At 44.7% G+C, this 20,939-nt stretch overlaps 1 protein-coding gene across 2 annotated transcripts in view; it reads right to left on the reverse strand.

Annotated features, from left to right (window-relative positions):
• Positions 1-3,796: 3,796 nt before the first annotated feature.
• dock8 (dedicator of cytokinesis 8) overlaps positions 3,797-20,939 on the reverse strand; it is a 76,572-nt gene continuing 59,429 nt past the window's right edge. For both annotated transcript variants that reach the window (XM_036980088.1, XM_036980087.1), the window contains exons 30-47: positions 19,522-19,704; positions 19,261-19,387; positions 18,994-19,078; positions 18,703-18,799; positions 18,291-18,425; positions 18,049-18,201; positions 14,484-14,642; positions 14,302-14,402; positions 13,781-13,973; positions 13,387-13,530; positions 12,812-12,943; positions 12,518-12,652; positions 12,315-12,401; positions 11,933-12,169; positions 11,616-11,759; positions 10,230-10,336; positions 7,257-7,427; positions 3,797-4,077 (exon numbers count right to left, since the gene is read on the reverse strand). In XM_036980088.1, the coding sequence (XP_036835983.1) occupies positions 4,026-4,077; positions 7,257-7,427; positions 10,230-10,336; positions 11,616-11,759; positions 11,933-12,169; positions 12,315-12,401; positions 12,518-12,652; positions 12,812-12,943; positions 13,387-13,530; positions 13,781-13,973; positions 14,302-14,402; positions 14,484-14,642; positions 18,049-18,201; positions 18,291-18,425; positions 18,703-18,799; positions 18,994-19,078; positions 19,261-19,387; positions 19,522-19,704 (2,442 nt within the window). In that variant the 3' untranslated portion in view covers positions 3,797-4,025. The remainder of the gene's footprint in view (positions 4,078-7,256; positions 7,428-10,229; positions 10,337-11,615; positions 11,760-11,932; positions 12,170-12,314; positions 12,402-12,517; positions 12,653-12,811; positions 12,944-13,386; positions 13,531-13,780; positions 13,974-14,301; positions 14,403-14,483; positions 14,643-18,048; positions 18,202-18,290; positions 18,426-18,702; positions 18,800-18,993; positions 19,079-19,260; positions 19,388-19,521; positions 19,705-20,939) is intronic.

Genomic DNA, 20,939 nt, shown 5'->3' on the forward strand with positions numbered 1-20,939 from the left:
ATTCCCAGTGGGTCAGAAGTTTACATACACTCAATTAGTATTTGGTAGCATTGCCTTTAAATTATTAAACTTGGGTCAAACGTTTCAGGTAGCCTTCCACAAGCTTCCCTCAATAAGTTGGGTGAATTTTGGCCCATTCCTCCTGACAGAGCTAGTTTAACCGATTCAGGTTTGTAGGCCTCCTTGCTCGCACACGCCTTTTCAGTTCCGACCCACACATTTTATATTATTGACTTTGTTGTCCTTAAGTCATTTTGACACAACTTTGCAAGTATGCTTGGGGTCATTGTCCATTTGGAAGACCCATTTGCAACCAAGCTTTAACTTCCTGTCTGATGCCTTGAGATGTTGCTTCAATATATCCACATAATTTTCCATCCTCATGATGCCATCTATTTTATGAAGTGCATCAGTCCCTCCTGCAGCCAAGCACTCCCTCAACATGATGCTGCCACGATTGGGATGGTATTCTTCGGCTTGCTTTTTCCTCCAAACGAAACAATGCTCATTATGGCCAAATAGTTCTGTTTTTGTTTCAATCAGACCAGATGATATTTCTCCAAAAATTACAATCTTTGTCCACATGTGCAGTTGCAAACCATAGTCTGGCATTTTTATGGCAGTTTTGGAGCAGTGGCCTCTTCCTTGCTGAGCGGCCTTTCAGGTTATGTCCATATAGGACTCATTTTACTGTGGATACACATATTTTTGTACTTGTTTCCTCCAGCACATTCACAAGGTCCTTTGCTGTTGTTCTGGGATTGATTTGCACTTTTCGCACCAAAGTATGTTCAACTTCCTGAGCGGTATGATGGCTGCGTGGTCTCATGGTGTTTATACTTGCGTACTATTGTTTGTACAGATGAATGTGGTACCTTCAGGCATTTGGAAATTGCTCCCAAGGATGAACCAGACTTGTGGAGGTCTACGATTTTTTTTCTGAGGTCTTGGCTGATTTCTTTAGATGTTCCATGATGTCAAGAAAAGAGACACTGAGTTTAAAGGTAGGCCTTGAAATACATCCAATTGACTCAAATTATGTCTGTCAGAAGTTTCTAAAGCCATGACATAATTTTCTGGAATTTTCCAAACTGTTTAAGGCACAGTCAACTTAGTGTACGTAAGATTCTGACCCACTGGAATTGTGATACAGTGAATTATAAGTGAAATAATCTGTCTGTAAACAATTGTTGGAAAAATTACATCTGTCATGCATAAAGTAGATGTCCTAACCGACTTGCCAAAACTAGAGTTTGTTTACAAGAAATTTGTAGTTCTTGAAAAACAAGTTTTAATGACTCCAATCTAAGTGTATGTAAACTTCCGACTTCAACTTTATATAGTACCAGTAAAAAGTTTGGACACACGTACTCATTCCAGGGTTTTTCTTTATTTTTACTATCTTCTACATTGTAGAATAATAGCGAAGACATCAAAAACTATGAAATACCACATATGGAATCATGTAGTAACCAAAAAAAGTTAAATCAAAATATATTTTAGATTTGATATTCTTCAAAGCAGCCATCCTTTGCCTTGATGACAGCTTTGCACACTCTTGGAATTCTCTCAACCAGCTTCATGAGGTAGTCACCTGGAATGCATTTCAATTAACAGGTGTGCCTTGTTAAAGGTTAATTGTAGAATTTCTTTCTTTCTTAATGAATTTGAGCCAATCAGTTGTGTTGTGACAAGGTAGGGGTGGTATACAGAAGATACCCCTATTTAGTAAAATACCAAGTCCATATTATGGCAAGAACAGCTCAAATAAGCAAATAGAAATGACAGTCCATCATTACTAAGACATGAAGGTCAGACAATCTGGAACATTTCAAGAATTTTGAAAGTTTCTTCAAGTGCAGTCGCAAAAACCATCAAGTGCTATGATGAAACTGGCTCTCATGAGGACCCCCACAGGAAATAAAGACCCAGAGTTACCTCTGCTGCCGAGGATAAGTTCATTAGAGTTAACTGCACCTCAGAAATTGCAGCCCAAATAAACGCTTTATAGAGTTCAAGTAACAGACGCATCTCAACATTAAATGCACAGAGGAGACTGCGTGGGTCAGGCCTTCATGGTCAAATTGCTGCAAAGAAACCACTACTAAAGGACACCAATAAGAAGAAGAGACTTGCTTGGGCAAAGAAACACAAGCAATGGACATTAGACCGGTGAAAATTTGTCCTTTGGTCTGATGAGTCCAAATTTGAGATTTTTGGTTGCAACCGCCGTGTCTTTGTAAGTAGATGAACGGATGTTCTCCGCGTGTGTGGTTCCCATGTGAAGCATGGAGGAGGTGGTGTGATGGTGCTTTGCTGATGACACTGTCTGTGATTTATTTAGAATTCATACTTGACCAGCATGGCTACCACAGCATTCTGCAGCGATACGCCATACCATCTGTTTTGCGCTTCGTGGGACTATCATTTGTTATTCAACAGGACAATGACCCAACACACCTCCAGGCTGTGTAAGGGCTATTTGACCAAGAAGGAGAGTGATGGAGTACTGCACCAGATAACCTGGCCTCCACAATTACCTGACCTCAACCCATTTGAGATGGATTGGGAAGAGTTGGACCGCAGAGTGAAGGAAAAGCAGCCAACAGGTGCTCAGCATATGTGGGAACTCCTTCAAAACTTTTGGAAAAGCATTCCAGGTGAAGCTGGTTGAGAGAATGCCAAAAGTGTGCAAAGCTGTCATCAGGGTGGCTAATTTGAAGAATCTAAAATATATTTTTGATTTGTTTAACACTTTTTTGGTTTCTACATGATTCCATGTGTTATTTCATAGTTTTGATGTCTTCACTATTATTCTACAATGTAGAAAATAGTTTTAAAAAAAAGGAAATACCCTTGAATGAATTGGCATGTCCAAACGTTTGACTGGCACTGTATATATATACTGAGTGTGTACAAAACACTTGGAACTCTGTCCATGACATAGCTTTTACCTGGATTTAATTTATCAGTCTATGATCCCTTATGGATGCCACTTATTAAATCCACTTCAATCAGTGTACATGATTGTGTATGTGTGCCATTCAGAGGGTGAATGGTCAAGACACATTTTTTAAATGCCTTTGAACATTTGTGCGCCAATAACTGCAACGCTGCAGGGTGTTTCACCCTCAACAGTTTCCCGTGTGTATCAAGAACGGTCCACCATCCAAAGGACATCCAGCCAACTTGACACAACTGTGGGAATCATTGTGGTCAACACGGGCCAGCATCCCTGTGAAAGGCTTTCGACACCTTCTAGCCATGCCCCGACGAATTTTGCCCTCAGGATGTTCGCAGGGCAAAATGGGGTGCATCTCAATATTAATGTTTTGTACACTAAGTATATATCAAATATAGCATTACGAGTTAACTGGAGAGTTCTATTTTTACAGTGTGAGAGTCTATAGAGTTGCACACATACAAGTGCAAGTCCAGGAGGACTTTTGCAGAGAACAGTCATTTAGTACGAGTCAGATGTCATGCATTCCTTATCTGGACACTTACAAAAAGAAAACATGTTCCCTTGTATTGTGGTGCACGGGCACACACACACACACACACACACACACACAGTCCCTGGCCCTGCAAGGACTATAATGTGGGACTTTTACCCTTCTTTCTCAAACCCACAGCAGTTTGCAGCATTGTTAGGACTCACAGTAATCATAGAACTCAGGAGAACTAGCAATATGTTAAAAAAAAACTGGTAAATGACAAATTTGCTCAATATTGCACATTACCTGCTACGTAATGTGCTCATTATGGTCTCACACAACGTATTTGTGCTTCTTGTAAAAAAAAAAAAAAAAAGAAGAAACAACAAGCAATGACAATGTATTGCAATGTTGTGTTGATTCAGACATGATTGTAAGTCCTCCATTGTGTAATCATGTGTGTACTGCTCTTCCATGGTGAATGAGGACTGCTAGCTCCCTTCTCCTCTTCACCTCCTTTTCTACTTTTACAACATCCTTACTTCTCCGGCCTCTGGAGATTCTCTCAGATAGATAAATCTGTCCTTCTCAGGAGTTTTCCTCCGGGGCTCTGCGGAAACTGAGCCGTTTGATGGAATCTCTTTGAAGGGGAGAGCATAGAGGGAGAGGAGGAGAGGATGTGACTGTTTAATTACATTTGCATGGTGGAATAGGCAACATTTAAAAAAAATAATACATAGCAACTGTCACATTGAGGACAGAAGCAAACCTCACTGTTGATAGGATGAACATTCAATTAAATGAAGCATTCTTATGAAACAGATTCAGGTATCAATAGTGTTCCAAATGGAACGCTAGTCCTTATATAGTGCACTACTTTTGACCAGGGCCCACAGGTATCTGTTCAAAAATAGGGTAATAAATAGGGAATAGGATAGCATTTCCCCTCACATTTGGTCCCAACTGGACTCAACTCAACCCTGCATGGCACACTTTGATAATGCGTTACCTGTAGTTGTTTACCCACAACCGCCCGCAATTGCTAATAACCCTTCCGCCCGACTATATGCGATAAAGTGAAAATCTGATGCCCGCACCCAACCCTAACCCGCAAATATAGAAAATGTGCTGTAGCCATTTCTATCAAACAATGTAAGCTACGTTTTGGTCCCGTGGTGGTATATGTAAATGGCATGTGGGTTCTTCGGGTCTTTTACTTGGTCGTCGACCAATACGTTTTCCTCAATGGAAGGATAGAGAATTTAAGTGGTATGAGGGACATTGTTCATTACCAGATCTTAAAATACCGTTTTAAATCTTATTTCTTCTATTTACGGCGTAGGTCTGCCCTTAGGGCTCATGGTGTACCTTGGAAGTCAGCTTTGATGCTACATCCTACAGATTGTTATTCAACTCAAAGGGTCTAGTTTCCAAAATGTCAACTTCTTATAAACCTCTTCCTCTTGATACTTTATGGTAAAGAGGTCTTCCAGGTGTGGCTCAATGTTTTAGTTGCAGTTCAACGGAAGCCTCCACACTCACTCTCTATCCGTCAATGGGATCCTCCATTTTTGGGATGTAGTTTATATGGAGCTGTCTACCGCTCGCATTCATGGAGCTAAAGAAGGCACTTTGAACTGCTGAAACACTTCATGATGTATGTGCTGCTTCGATTTTTGTCATTTTAGTCATTTTATCCCTTAGGTCCTCGGGCGGGGCGGGACTGGGGGGTGTTTTGTATGTATGTATTCATGTTTGCTGGCAATTATTATTACCAAACAAAAAACAAAAATAAAAATACGCTGTAGTCTACAGTCAGAGACGGCAGAATGATTTTTGAACAACGGGTGCACTGTTGTTGTTGCCTAATATATATATATATTGCTGAGTTACAGTTCATATTAGGAAATCGGTGAATTAAAAATAAATTCATTAGGCCCTAATCTATCAATTTCACATGACTGGGCTGGGGTGCAGCTATGGGTGGGCCTTGGAGGGCATAGGACCACCCACTTGGCAGCCAGGCCCACCCACAATGGGAGCCAGGCCCAGCCAATCAGAATTAGGTTTTTGCCACAAAAAGGGCTTTATTACAGACAGAAACACTCCTCAGCACTCTCCTCTCCCCACACCCCCTCAGACAATCCTGCAGGTGAAGAATCCGGATGTGGATGTCCTGTCCTGGTGTGGTTACAAGTGGTCTGCGGTTGTGAGGCTGGTTGGACGTACTGCCAAATTCTCTAAAACGACGTTGAAGGCAGCTTATGGTAGAGAAATTGACATTCAAATTTTCTGGCAACAGCTCTGGTGGACATTTCTGCAGTAAGCATGCCAATTGCAAACTTGAGATATCTGTGGCATTTTAAAGTGGTCTTTTATTGTCCACAGCACAAGGTGCACCTGTGTAATTATCATGCTGTTTATTCAGCTTCTTGATATGCCACACCTGTCAGGTTAATGGATTATCTTCACAAATGAAAAATGCTCACTAACAGGTATGTAAACACATTTGTGCACAACATTTTAGCGAAATAAGCTTTTAGTGCATTTGGAAAATTTCAGGGATTTTTTATTTCAGCTCATGAAACATGAGATCAACACTTTACATGTTGCATTTATAATTTTGTTCAGTGTAGCTATGTTTCTGCTTATACTGTAGTTCCTGATATTTTGGTAGGCTATTTGTTAGTCAACTTAGATATATGCAGCTTTTCTTCTGTCATTATATGTGGCCTTGAAGACTAAATAAACCATTGCTCACCAGAATAATGTCATAAATGATTGAATGAATGCTTCAATCTAGTTGACATCGGTAAAGTGCTCTGTCATCTCTGCTTCTTTCGCGGAGCAAAGACTTTTAGGGACCGGGGAGAAAATCCAATAACTAAGCCCAAAAATGTGAAAGATTTTTTGTTTAAAATCTCCAAATGACATGAGTTTGATTGATTGTAAGGAAATACTAAGCTGTGAAGACAACCCAACAAGTTTCTGATAGTATTTCAAGCCACATAAAATATGCATCCAGGCCGAACTGAAATCTTATCAGATTTTATGATAATGATGGCACCTCTACATACGGTCCCCAAATGCACATTAGCATTCTCTCAAAATGCTGAAAGAAAGAAATCTTATTTCTCCCCTCCTGTTCCAGAGTCAAAATGTTTTTGGTGTATCATTTTACTGCAATAAATGCTTAATCCTGCAGGAGTTCTGTGTGAAAGGTTATAGACCTACAGTCAGTGTCCAGATTTCAGTTTCCATTTAACCCATCTAAACAGTAGGCTACAGTTCCCTTGACGTGCATTAGACCTATTTGAAGTCCCCGTCTTGTGACTGTGGTATTTGTGTAGCGGCTCACAATCGATACATAACATAGCCAGCACTGCTATCATCCTCTTTTACCATGTCACCAAATCTTTCCCAAACGTGACCTTTCTGGTCCTCCCTTCTCTTTATTTTCCATTTTGCAGCTTTACCCGTTGTCCTTTTTGCCTCAGTGGCTCAAATGTTCACTTTTTCTGCCTGTTCCCAAAAGCCGTTTCGCAATTGGTGTGTAGGTTATTTGGCACGCGTAAAGTCAGGCCCTAAAGCTTAGGTTTATGCACTAATGGCACAGCCCAAAAATAATGTAAAGAAAATGTAAACATAGCCTGCACAAGAATTATACAATTTCGATTTTTTTTAAAACATATTTACTCAACCAACCGCTACCCACAAGCCCTTCATGCACACAATATTTCATGACCCTAAACCCGCCCGCCCCACAGATACAACCGCAGGGACTGCGGGTTAGGAGTCAACCCTCGCAGCACTAGTTACCTGTTCTCCAAGCGTGGTTTGATGATGGGTTTGTAGAGCTCGGGTATCTTCCTCTCCAGCATGGGCCGCAGGTTCTCTCTCAGGCGGTTGTAGTTCTTCTTCAGCTCGTGCTGGTACTCCTTCTGGTCCATCGTGATCAGGTGCTTGTTCTTCTCCACAGCCTCGCCACACCTACAGACGAACAGTGGGGGGAAAATACATACTGTAGGCTCTCTCTCAATAGTCTCCTCTCATCTCCTCCTGAAAAGTCATTTCAGGTCAGTGATCTTTACGGAGGACTTTCTTATTATTTGTAAATGTATTTAATTTCCTTATTTTCTATTTACGGATTCCAGTTCATTTCCTGAGCTAACAATGTGACTGACATGGATTTGACCCCAAATCTGTTCACATTGAAATGTATAAACGTTTTCACCTTATTAAAAACAACCCCTGTGTGTCCATCTGTATTTGATTGGGGCTTTCTCCGAGCCCTGCCTCTTTACTACAGGAATGCTCGAGGAAGAAATGTGTCTTGTAGTACTGTGCTGAGAGTGGCAGGGAGAAGAGTGACCGATGACCAAACAAACTAGCCTGAGGTTGAACCTCATTCCAGAGAACAGGGTCATGCCCACATTCACAATTACAACATGCATAATGGGCGACAAACGAGGCACAGGGAAATGGAAAGACGAGGATGCTTTAAAACATTTTTTAAAAACACACATGGTTGCACTTAACTCTCCCCTTTTAGTGCAAGTAATACGGAAAATGTAATCTAACGGTATATGGTAAATGCATAGGGACTGCTGGAAAGACGGGGGGAAACAAAAGCATTTAAAAACCTTCAATGTGCTGTAGAGAGCAGCCATCGCCCTTCCAGCGCAAATAGCAGGATGATAAGTGGATACTATAAGGAGCTCGTGCCAGCTTGCATGGATTATGGAAGAAAATAAACATTTTTGAAATTACGGTAAATATTTGCCAGCCTGCTTGCAGGAATCAAGGCAGTTGGAATGTGGCATGAGGGTTCCAAAATGAAAGCCACCTTTCGGAGGCAAACGATACGTTCCCACGCGAGGCACACACTCTTGCATACAGGGACACACAGACACACACCCTGGACCAAATAACCACATCGCCTGCCTCATTCGTTTAGACGGTTGGTTTAAATTATTTGTAAAATATTCTAAATAAAATTTAACTCCCCAGGCAACAATAAAACTTTTCTGTTCCATTCAAAACCAAATGCAGCTGAATGATATTAAATGGAAAACAACTTTTATTCATTTGCCCAACGGGAAATGAAATACCTTGTTGTGTTGTATTAAATCATGTTTTAGTTACCTGTCTAGCTTCCTTTAGTATCACCTATGAATGTATTCCAGTAATAACACATTACCAAGACTGAGATGCTGTGTGTGCATACAGTAGCTGGTTTTACTGTCATTCGCTTGCTTTTCTATTTCCACCACGTGGCAGTACTATTTTAGAGTGTCCTTTTCTATTTCCACCATGCGACAGTACTATTTTAGTGTCCTTTTCTATTTCCACCATACGACAGTAGTATTTTAGTGTCCTTTTCTATTTCCACCATGCGGCAGTAGTATTTTAGTGTCCATTTCTATTTCCACCATGCGGCAGTACTATTTTAGTGTCCTTTTCTATTTCCACCATGCGGCAGTACTATTTTAGTGTCCTTTTCTATTTCCACCATACGACCATACTATTTTAGTGTCCATTTCTATTTCCACCATGCGGCAGTACTATTTTAGTGTCCTTTTCTATTTCCACCATGCGGCAGTACTATTTTAGTGTCCTTTTCTATTTCCACCATACGACCATACTATTTTAGTGTCCATTTCTATTTCCACCATACGACAGTACTATTTTAGTGTCCTTTTCTATTTCCACCATACGACAGTACTATTTTAGTGTCCTTTTCTATTTCCACCATGCGACAGTACTATTTTAGTGTCCTTTTCAATTTCCACCATGCAACAGTACTATTTTAGTGTCCTTTTCTATTTCCACCATGCGGCAGGACTATTTTAGTGTCCTTTTCTATTTCCACCATACGACAGTACTATTTTAGTGTCCTTTTCTATTTCCACCATACGACAGTACTATTTTAGTGTCCTTTTCTATTTCCACCATACGACCATACTATTTTAGTGTCCATTTCTATTTCCACCATACGACAGTACTATTTTAGTGTCCTTTTCTATTTCCACCATACGACAGTACTATTTTAGTGTCCTTTTCTATTTCCACCATGCGGCAGGACTATTTTAGTGTCCTTTTCTATTTCCACCATACGACAGTACTATTTTAGTGTCCTTTTCTATTTCCACCATACGACAGTACTATTTTAGTGTCCTTTTCTATTTCCACCATACGACAGTACTATTTTAGTGTCCTTTTCTATTTCCACCATGCGACAGTACTATTTTAGTGTCCTTTTCTATTTCCACCATACGACAGTACTATTTTAGTGTCCATTTCTATTTCCACCATACGACAGTACTATTTTAGTGTCCTTTTCAATTTCCACCATGCAACAGTACTATTTTAGAGTGTCCTTTTCTATTTCCACCATGCGGCAGTACTATTTTAGAGTGTCCTTTTCTATTTCCACCATGCAACAGTACTATTTTAGTGTCCTTTTCTATTTCCACCATGCAACAGTACTATTTTAGTGTCCATTTCTATTTCCACCATATGACAGTACTATTTTAGTGTCCTTTTCTATTTCCACCATACGACAGTACTATTTTAGAGAGTGTCTGTGCTTCAAGACACCACTAACACCATTAACGCCAGAAATGTATATTCCACCAAATACTGTATTCGTGCCAGAACTGATAACGAGTGCACACTTTGGGGAAAAGATTAGAGAATCGGACTGCAGCCAAAGCAAGTCAGGGTTTCTTAGCTCTCATTGGCTGGCTGGTGAGCCATGGGTTTCTCTGTGGTGTTTGGTTTGGCTCTCACCTCATTATGAACTCTTTGAAACACAGGCGCAGTTTGTTGTGGTGACGGAAGAGCTTGGGGTCCGCTGGGATCTCATTCAGAAAGACCTGGGCCACCTCCAATGGTCCCTACACAGACAGACAGACGGGAGGGAGGGACAGAGGGGAGAGAGAGCGAGGGAGGAGAGAGAGCAAGGGAGGAGAGAGAGCGGGAGGGAGGAGGAGAGAGAGAGAGAGCGAAGGACAGAAGGAAAACAGAGGAAGAAAATGGTATAAAAGAGGAAGAAGGAGAGCGGGAGGAGTGGGAGGAAGAAAGTGTGTGTGTGAGAGTGGATGATGAATGCCTTGCTTTCAGTAGAGGAAACTACTTCCTAACAGAAGGCTTAATAATGTCCGTGTCCCAAATGACACTACTTTTGACCAGAGCTTCATATATTCATAGGCCATAAGTAACGGGGTGCCATATGAGACACGGCCAATGTGTCCAAAGGCCACGATGTTCAGCCAAGAGATCAGACGAGAGACCCCGGATTGGCCTGCTGTGTGGCTAAGGTCACCCCTGAACCCTGCCTACGAGCAGCCATTTTGGCTCACATTCTTTCCCTCTCTGGGATCTTGTTATTCTAACTTCTAATCATCCTGAAACCACTGCACATTCGCGTGACACCGGGTCACGCCAGGCATAGCAAACGAGCCCTGACGAGCATTCGAAGCAGAGGTGCTAGGCTAGGGCCTGGACAGACAGACGGACCGACGGACATAGAGGGGGGGAACCGTGCCTCTCTACTGATTAGGCCCAGGGCTGTGTTTGTTTATGGACGGCGTGAGCATTAAGGTTGTGTATACAGTCAGCAGGTGAAAGCAGGGGTTGCTGTCAGATTAGACTATCCAAGAGAAAGCTGGGGCCATGATGTTGTAACTACATCATTACTCTAGCGTTTTAGCCAACGTTTGACGGGAGCTGTAAGCCATCAGATCAAAGGGTTTCCGTGTTTAGCGCAGACATGAAAGGAGAGGTTGTGAATTAAGGTTTTAAAAACGAATCAGCAGAGGCACTGTACAGACGATGTTAGGGTTGAACCGGACTCTTTGATGTGTCATGTCTCCCACCTGCTGTTTATCGTCACGTTAACTTACAAGACTGGATGCTTCCTCTAGATTCATGAGGATTCAGGAGAACACAAACGATTGCCTGCTATATACACTATGCGAACCAATTCAGTCGGCTTTTCAAACTTGTTTTTTTGTCTTTATTTGTTGTGTGGAGTTGAGGAGTAACGTTCAATAACCGAGTAACAGCAATAAGTCAGAAATAGCTCTATGTTAAAATGCAAACGCGGGGGTAGAAAATACGAGAGGCAAGGAAAAGACTCCATTCTTAGGGGCCAAGGCAGGTGGCTGGAGGTACCTGGTTGACAGTGGCTCCCACAGAGCCCTGTAGAAGCATCTGGAGCATCTTCGCATCGGGCTGCTCCCTGTGTGTGGCTACTGCTAGCTCCCTGGTCTTCTTCTGCATGTCCTCGATGGCCACCTCAATGGGAGTCAGGTCAAACTGGAGATGGGGGGAGGGGGGGCGGTAGAGGAAGAAGAATGAAAGGGGGAGTGTGCGAGTTAGATTTGGAGAGATAAAATATCAGTCTTTTTGCCTAAAAGTCAGTAATGATCAAAAGGCAACGAGGGACCCAGGCATTGAGAAGCTGTACGCGCTCAGTTCCACCAGCATACCTCTTCTTTCTGGATGACGTTGATGCGTGTCTTGACGTAGGGAAAGGCGTGCAGGGTGGTGAGGATGGTCTTCCTCTTGTACTGCTCGCTGAGCTCGCCACGCGGCCGCCCGGCCTTGGTGAAGGGCGTGGTGTACATGAAGCGACGCAGGTTGAAGTTCTTCTCAAAGTTGGTCAGGCGGTTTTTCATCTCATAATCGTCAAAGAAGGGCTCCACATAGGTGATCTGGATGTAGGCCTGGGGGGGGGGGGGGGGGGGGGGAGGGTGTAAATGAAGAGATGCATCTTGTCGTTTGACAGATGCAAGTCGGAGAAGGTAGTCAAACGGGTCTCGGCAGTAATGACTTGGTGTTGACTTGGTAGTGTAGTGTCGTATACTGCACCTTGTTAGCATCCAGTTTGCTCCTGTCTATGTCTTTGGAGTCTTTGATCATCTCCAGGGCATCTCCAAAACACTGACTGTAGAAGTTCTACAACAGCAATGCATACGGTACTCATGTGAATACATTCGGTACTTATATCCTTACGGTAAAAGCATGCACACAACGGTGGGCACACACACACATCCTCACACACACTCTCTCACCTCCAGTCTGTGGGATATCTCTGGCAGGTGGGTGATCCCTGGCTCCTTGTAAACAAACTCTCGTTCGTCCAGGTCTCCAAACTTGGCCCCATAAAACCCCACTCGGAAATATGTCCCAAACATCCTCTTATGGCCCTGGGACGACAAGACAAACACAAGAAAGAGACTCAGTATTGTGCATAAAAAATTAAAATTAAAAAGGCTATTTTCATTGTAAGCATTTCACCATGATTGTAAACACTTCATATGGATGTAAAGCCCTTCATAAACGGTAGTCCATGCGGCTGTCTGTACCTTCTGAATGATGTTGTCGAAGGCTCTCTGGAGTTTGTGGTGAGCGGAGCCCAGCTCCCGGAAATCTCTGTGAGCCTCCAGGATAGGCATAACGATCTTGTACACCTCATTCACTGCCTCATAAAGACCACCCTGAAAACAACAGCAACGACACTCACTCACAACATACAATACATGGCCCGAAAGTTTGCGGACACCTAATCGTCTTACGTGTCATTCCAAAATCACGGGCATTAACATGGAGTTGGTCCCCCCCTTTGCTGCTACAACAGCCTCCACTCTTCTGGGAAGGCTTTCCACTAGATGTTGGAACATTGCTGCGGGGACTTGCTTCCATTCAGCCACAAGAGCGTTAGTGAGGTCGGGCACTGATGTTGGGCGATTAGGCCTGGCCCGCAGTCAGTGTTCCAATTCATCCCAAAGGTATTCGATGGGGTTGAGGTCATTTTAAAAAGAGGAGTCCACATACTTTTGGCCACGTGGTGTACGATTGTTGTGCGTTTATGTAAGTGCAGCAGTACCATTATTTAGCATGCGCATGTCCTCCACTCAGTGTGTGTGTGTGTGTGTCGTACCTGGCTGAAGAGTTCTGCTGCCTGCTCCAGTAGGACCACCAGCCCACCGGTGGTGAAGTATCTCCCCGAGCAGACTCCGTCTTCGTCTGGGGACAGGACGTCATCGGACACTGCCGACTCCTCCAGCACGTTGGGAGAGATGTTCTGCACAACCAATCAATCAACCAACCAACCAACCAATCAGACTCGTCCAGCATATTACAAAAGGGAACCAACCAATCAAGTGTTACTGATATAGCATTTTTTTACTAAAACATCTGTCCCCAAGTGATTAACCAAGATAGCAGCCAAACAATCTATATATTATGTTTTCAGTGTACAGTTCCCCCTTCTGGCCACAGTCAACATACCAACATTCCAGATTCAGTATTGTGTGTTCGTGCGTGTACCGCACCTGAAAGGTGACACTGCCCACAGGTAGGTATTTGTGGTCCTCTAGCATGCTGAGGTATTCAGCCACCAGGGCTGCAGCGTGGACCAGACACATGGCCGACTCTGTAAAACACTTCCTGTTCTTGTGTTTCTCCGCCATGTTCTGCAGCCAGGTCAACCTCAGGTCAGGCGACGTCTGGTAACCCTTTGCTATCCTGGAGAGAGAGGGAGGGAGGAAGTGCGTGAGTGATGCCGAATTCTTGACCCCTGGGGAGGGCTGGCGGTCAGTTTTAGGTAGCCTAACGTAAATTGAAGCTTTAACAGCCTTTTATAGATGCAGAATGTAAGCAGATGACCCGTGCACTGAGAGAGCATGCATTCACACCCACACACACAACCTGCATGTATTTACTGTACATACACAAACCCAGATCACTGTACCAAACTGCTACCACATGGTTTCCATAGTGAGCAACAAACAGAGGAGAAACAACCAAACCACAGAGACATAAAGCAGGAGTCTGTGTGTGTGTGTGTGTGTACCTATACATGAGGTCCATGAGCATCTCTGGGTCTTCTTGGAACTCTCTCATCTTCACCGTGTCTGACAGGATACTGTTCAGGTTCCTCAGCAGCTCATCCACCTACACAGACAAGGGCTGGGGTCGATATCAACGCGTTTGTGAATGGCATTCCCGCAGTCCGTGTGCGAACGTGTGCGTTACCTGCGAAGGTAGAGGTGTGTTCTGCATCTCTGTGTCCTCATCGGCATAGGCCAGTATGGTGCGGAGGGACCTGCGGAGGTACTCCTCGTGGAAGTCATCTGACTTCCCCACCAGAGAGGCTAGAGACATGGTCACCTGCATCTTCACCCGGGAGAAGTTCTGCACAGCGGGGGAGAGGGACTGACATGAACATCTAGGGTTGACCTAGTCTGCATCCCAAAGAGCAACCTATTCCCTACATAGTGCACTCCTTTGGGCCCGGGTCAAAATGAGTGTACTGTATAGGGAATAGGGTGCTCTTTGGGAGGCAGATCACGCCTCGTCTTCAGGCTAGTGCTGCTGCACACACAGACGGGGGAGCTGTTATGTGGCCCTCTGTGACAGTCATTTCTGAGGGGTGGATTTGACAGGGAGGAGGCCTATCCTCAGGATCAGGGCTTAGAGTGGAGGGTATGTAGGTATCGTATTAGGATCCCCATTAGCTGTTGCGATATTATCCCTCCGATTACAGTGAAGAGCGAGACGTTCTGCTCTGTTCTGGGCCGGCTGCAGTTTTCCTAGTCCTTCTTTGCAGCACCTGACCTTATGACCGGGCAATAATTCCGATATGATAAAACTAGAGCCTGCAGGACTTGCTGTGTGGAGTCTAAAGAGCAGAGCAGGTCTTCATTACAGACAGACGTCCCCCATCTTTACAACCATCCATCCGTTTGTTTTGACCATGACAGTTTGCAATCCAAGGTAACAAGGTCATTTAGTCTCCTCAACTTGCTCAACAGCCACATTATTCATTACCAGATTCAGCTGAGGTCTAGAACTTTCTGGAATTCTTCGTTCAAAAATACAACACTTGTAGTTTTCGAGATGTTCAGGACAGTAACACAGGCTAACGTTACAGTTTTACTAGCATGGCTGGCTGTATACATAAAAGCAAGCTATAAAAAGGACATATTAAAGAATGATATGACATTGCTCAGTCGTGTATTGGCTAATAAAGTAGACTTTGGGGTTGTAAATATTCCCCTTTAAGGGTCTATCTGTTGGTCTACTACTTTCACACCTGTGTGTGACTCTCTGTCTAGGTCTCGATGTCTCTGTCTCGATGTCTCTGTCTAGGTCTGTGTGTCTAGGTCTGTCTCTGTCTAGGTCTGTGTGTCTGTCTCTGTCTCGATGTCTCTGTCTAGGTCTGTCTCTCTAGGTCTCTGTCTAGGTCTGTCTCTAGGTCTCTGTGTCGATGTCTGTGTGTCTAGGTCTGTCTCTCTAGGTCTCTGTCTAGGTCTGTCTCTAGGTCTCTGTGTCGATGTCTCTGTGTCTCTGTCTCTGTTCAGGTCTCTGTCTCTGTTCAGGTCTCTGTCTCTGTTCAGGTCTCTGTCTCTGTTCAGGTCTCTGTCTCTGTTCAGGTCTCTGTCTCTGTTCAGGTCCCTTTAAGGGTCTATCTGTTGGTCTACTACTTTCATACCTGTGTGTGACTCTCTGTCTAGGTCTCGATGTCTCTGTCTCGATGTCTCTGTCTAGGTCTGTGTGTCTAGGTCTGTCTCTGTCTAGGTCTGTGTGTCTGTCTCTGTCTCGATGTCTCTGTCTAGGTCTGTCTCTCTAGGTCTCTGTCTAGGTCTGTCTCTCTAGGTCTCTGTCTAGGTCTGTCTCTAGGTCTCTGTGTCGATGTCTGTGTGTCTAGGTCTGTCTCTCTAGGTCTCTGTCTAGGTCTGTCTCTAGGTCTCTGTGTCGATGTCTCTGTGTCTCTGTCTCTGTTCAGGTCTCTGTCTCTGTTCAGGTCTCTGTCTCTGTTCAGGTCTCTGTCTCTGTTCAGGTCTCTGTCTCTGTTCAGGTCTCTGTCTCTGTTCAGGTCTCTGTCTCTGTTCAGGTCTCTGTCTCTGTTCAGGTCTCTCTCGCTGTTCAGGTCATGTCCCTCTCGCTGTCCAGGTCATGTCCCTCTCGCTGTCCAGGTCATGTCCCTCTCGCTGTCCAGGTCATGTCCCTCTCGCTGTCCAGGTCATGTCCCTCTCGCTGTCCAGGTCATGTCCCTCTCGCTGTCCAGGTCATGTCCCTCTCGCTGTCCAGGTCATGTCCCTCTCGCTGTCCAGGTCATGTCCCTCTCGCTGTCCAGGTCATGTCCCTCTCGCTGTCCAGGTCATGTCCCTCTCGCTGTCCAGGTCATGTCCCTCTCGCTGTCCAGGTCATGTCCCTCTCGCTGTCCAGGTCATGTCCCTCTCGCTGTCCAGGTCATGTCCCTCTCGCTGTCCAGGTCATGTCCCTCTCGCTGTCCAGGTCATGTCCCTCTCGCTGTCCAGGTCATGTCCCTCTCGCTGTCCAGGTCATGTCCCTCTCTCTGTCCAGGTCATGTCCCTCTCTCTGTCCAGGTCATGTCCCTCTCTCTGTCCAGGTCATGTCTCTCTCTCTATCCTTCTTCTTCTTCTTTCTAGGTCAGTCCAGTTGTTGTTAAGGGTGTCACAGTCTCCTCCAGGTAATGGAAGGCTTAACCCTGACATGGTTGTGTGTGTGTGTGTGTGTGTGTGTGTGTGTGTGTGTGTGTGTGTGTGTGTGTGTGTGTGTGTGTGTGTGTGTGTAACCCCATCTATCTCCACCATCAGCAGCAAAGCGGGAAACGATCTCCCATTAGCTGCGACATAATCACCTATGGATCATCTCTACGGCCCCATTCTGTTAAATCCAACGTGGAGCCAGGGCCTAAACGGCCATCACTGGCATTGATACAATGTGTGTGTGTATATGTGTGTGTGTGTTGTCCTTGTGTGGGGGGCTCTGAGTGATGACCTCACTCCTTCTCCTTTCTCTTTCCACTATTTGTCATCCCCTCACTCGGTCTCCATCTCCCCTACCCTCTCTCCATCTCTCCACCATCATCCCGAAAGATGGCCTCACTTCAACTGTGCACTGGCAATCCATCAAAAACTCTAGTTCACCATCCTCCCTCCTCTCTTTCACTCGTTCTCTTCGTATGCATGTCCTCCCTGGAAAAACCTTTTTTTCACTAGGAACCAAACTGAAGAACATGGCCCGACACCGGGAGGGGACAACCTGAACTTGTCCAATAAGAAACTTGTGGCAACACGCTTGGCTACGTTTTGCAACGGTGTGCACTAATGAATATGACCCCTGCTTCATGGTTTTATTTAGATGCTAAATGGGATATGGAGAGGTGGTGAGGGGGATGAAAACAAACAAAGAGTGGGTGAAGGAGATCCTTCACGTCACGGCTATGGAGGTTGTTTAAAACAGAAGAGGTAAAGGTCATTCACTCTGAATTAGAGATTGTGCCAAGAGGGGAGAAGCTCAGATGACCTTCTGTCCTTCCCTCTCACTCCCACGCGCCGTCTCCTTCTCCACATCCCCCTTTTTCTAACTCGCACATTACTTACAGAAAGGCCGGGACACAGGGGTTAGACAGTGACATATCTCCCTGTTCACTTCTCACTACCCAGAAACACATCACTCAGCAGATGTCTCCACTGAGCTCAAAATAGACATGGAAAAGACATTAAAGCTGGGTGGTAGAGGAAAACGGATGAGACGGAATCAGTGTGCGTGCATGCGTGCGTGTACTCACGTTGGCCGAGCTGAAGCTGCATCTCATGATGAGGTATAGGGTAGCGCAGGCCTGGCTTCTGTTTCCATCCTCATGACTGCTACAGTACTGGAGCACCTTCTGACACAGGTCGGCACACTGCTCGGCTTCCTCCTCAAACAACAGGTCACCAAACTACACACACACACAATACTGTCAGTATACAAACGCGCACGCAGCACACAATACTGTCAGTACATAGTGTGTACACACACACACCCTACCTTGACGATGAGCGCTCGAAGCGTGCTGAAGCAGTGAGACAGGAAGGTTGTACTCTGGTTACAGGTGAGACAGTGTAGCAACACCCTCAGTACTCCGCCCACTACACTGTCCTTAGTGTCAGCCAACGGAACAGCCTGTGCGGGAGACAGACTGTCATGACAACCAACCACAAGTGAGAGAAAGATTACGGTCAGCCAATGGAACCAGAGAGGACATTGTGACGCAGGCCGTGAGACTGATCTACAAACAATCAGCAGTCGTCAATCTCGAACACAACTATATATATATATATATATATATATATATATATATATAGATAGAGAGAGAGAGAGAGAGCGAGAGAGCAAGAGAGAGCGGACGGAAGAAAGAAGAACAGGTAGAGAGAAACAATAAGGAGAGCGATGTTGTGACCTGTACTATGGTCTCCAGTAGGTCCAGGACAATGAGGTTGGACTCAGTAGCCAGATTCCCACTGATTAGAGCCTCCTGGTCCAGCTCTGCTTTCGTTCTGAGGGTAAAAAGGCACAAGGATGAGACCTCGTTCTGCCTCTATGGGTTCTCTTCCTTGACATTGTCTTCACAAGACACTGCCTGACAATTGGTCTTCTGAGCCATAGTTACCAGGAGAGATGAGTAATACATGTTTGCAAGAATTGCGTATGTACCTGTGTGTGTGTGTGTGTGTGTGTCTGTCTAACTCACTTGTCTTGTCTGTCGTTGGTCTGCCTCCACTGCGTCAGGTCTTTCCTCCAGCGTAGGTTCTCTCTCTGACCTGCGCGGTCACTTCCTGTCCGGGTCAAAGGGTCAGGGATAAGAGGGCAGGCAGGCTCTCGTTCAATCAAAAAGCAGCCTAGGAGTACCATCCTCCCCTTTTCAGCTGCTCTTCAGGAGATGTACTTAGAAGATGTGTACTGTGCATGTCGCTACGGTAGTTCTGACCAATCAGAGAGAGTAGTGGGTGGGACTGACCTCCAACCCGGCGCATCATTTCCCCCCGTGCTCCGATGCCCCTCAGTAGGGAGTCCTCCAGCTGCATCTTGGCCTGCTGGGACTTCTGTAAGGCCTGGGTGCTCACCTTTTCACTGCTCAGCTTCCCCTGCACCACACACACACACACAAGTGCAGAGGCATGCACACACACACACACAGTGAGAAAATGTTTTACATTTACATCATATTTTACACAAATTAATTAGGTATGTACTCCATGCAGGGTGCAGACATTGTTACCCTGTACTCAAAGCAGGAAACACAGATGGTGAGTAGTTCTAGCAGTCTGTTGAGCTGTGCTGAGGGCATGTCGACAGTCCAGCGCTGGATCAGACTCCTCTCAGCATTCTTCATCACCCACAGGAAACACAGCAGCAGGTTACGACTGGTCTCTGCTGACAAGGTGGCCACCGCCTTACCAGACTGGTAGAGAGGAGAGAGACAGAGTTATACTACTATAGGAAACACATGCACACACAGGGTGGCCACGGCCTTAAGACTTTTGAAGACTGAACGATTTCAGCCATCTTATGCAACAATTTTGCCATTCCAGACAAAATTTCCACAACGTGGGCAAATTCTTAGCTCGTAAACGATTGTCGGACGTCTTGGCTCGTTCAGGCTGACAGGGTCAAGGTCTGCCGATTAAGTGCAGCTACGTGCAATCGTAGGCTCTGACAAAGTTTAAGCAGTGTCAGAATTTTGTTGCCTTAATCGTGTAGTGTGGCTGGCGCTACGAGGCAATCCCGGTGACTAACCAATAGGTACACAGCCGGCACATACGATTATTGTGAAGTCCGATTAATATAGGCCTAATAGTTCGATGTAAACGTTTAGCCTACATGCTGCGCAAGAAAAACTATTTCCCTAATCATCTTGGTACATGACACATCTGAAATCAGGCTACCCGATGGGATATTGTTAAACTTCTTATGGCTTAGATCCCGCTAACGGGATCGATATGACAACAGCCAGTGAAAGTGCAGGGCGCCAAACGCAAAACAGAAATCTCATAATTCAAATTCCTCAAACATACAAGTATTTTACACCATTTTAAAGATAAACTTGTTGTTAATCCCACCACCGTGTCCGATTTCAAAAAGGCCTTACGACAAAAGCACACCATCTGATTATGTTAGGTAGGCAATTAGGCAATTTTTCCAGCCAAAGAGAGGAGTCACAAAAAGCAGAAATAGAGATAAAATGAATCACTAACCTTTGATGATCTTCATCAGATGACCCTCATAGGACTTCATGTTACACAATACATGTATGTTTTGTTCGATAAAGTTCATATTTATATCCCAACATCTCAGTGTACATTGACGCATTACGTCCAGTAATGTTTTGCTTCCAAAACATCTGGTGATTTTGCAGAGAGCCACATCAATTTACAGAAATACTCATCATAAATGTTGATGAAAATACAAGTGTTATGCATGGAACTTTAGATAAACTTCTCCTTAATGCAACCGCTGTGTCAGATTTTAAAAAAGCTTTACCCGAAAAAGCACACCATGCAATAATCGGAGTACGGCTCTCAGACACAAAAACAAGCCATACAGATATCCGCCATGTTGTGGAGTCAACAGGAGTCAGAAATAGCATTATAAATATTCACTTACCTTTGATGATCTTCATTGGAATGCACTTCCAGG

This window comes from Oncorhynchus mykiss, chromosome 6, assembly GCF_013265735.2.
Source record: "Oncorhynchus mykiss isolate Arlee chromosome 6, USDA_OmykA_1.1, whole genome shotgun sequence".
In the NCBI taxonomy this organism is placed as follows: Eukaryota; Metazoa; Chordata; class Actinopteri; order Salmoniformes; family Salmonidae; genus Oncorhynchus; species Oncorhynchus mykiss.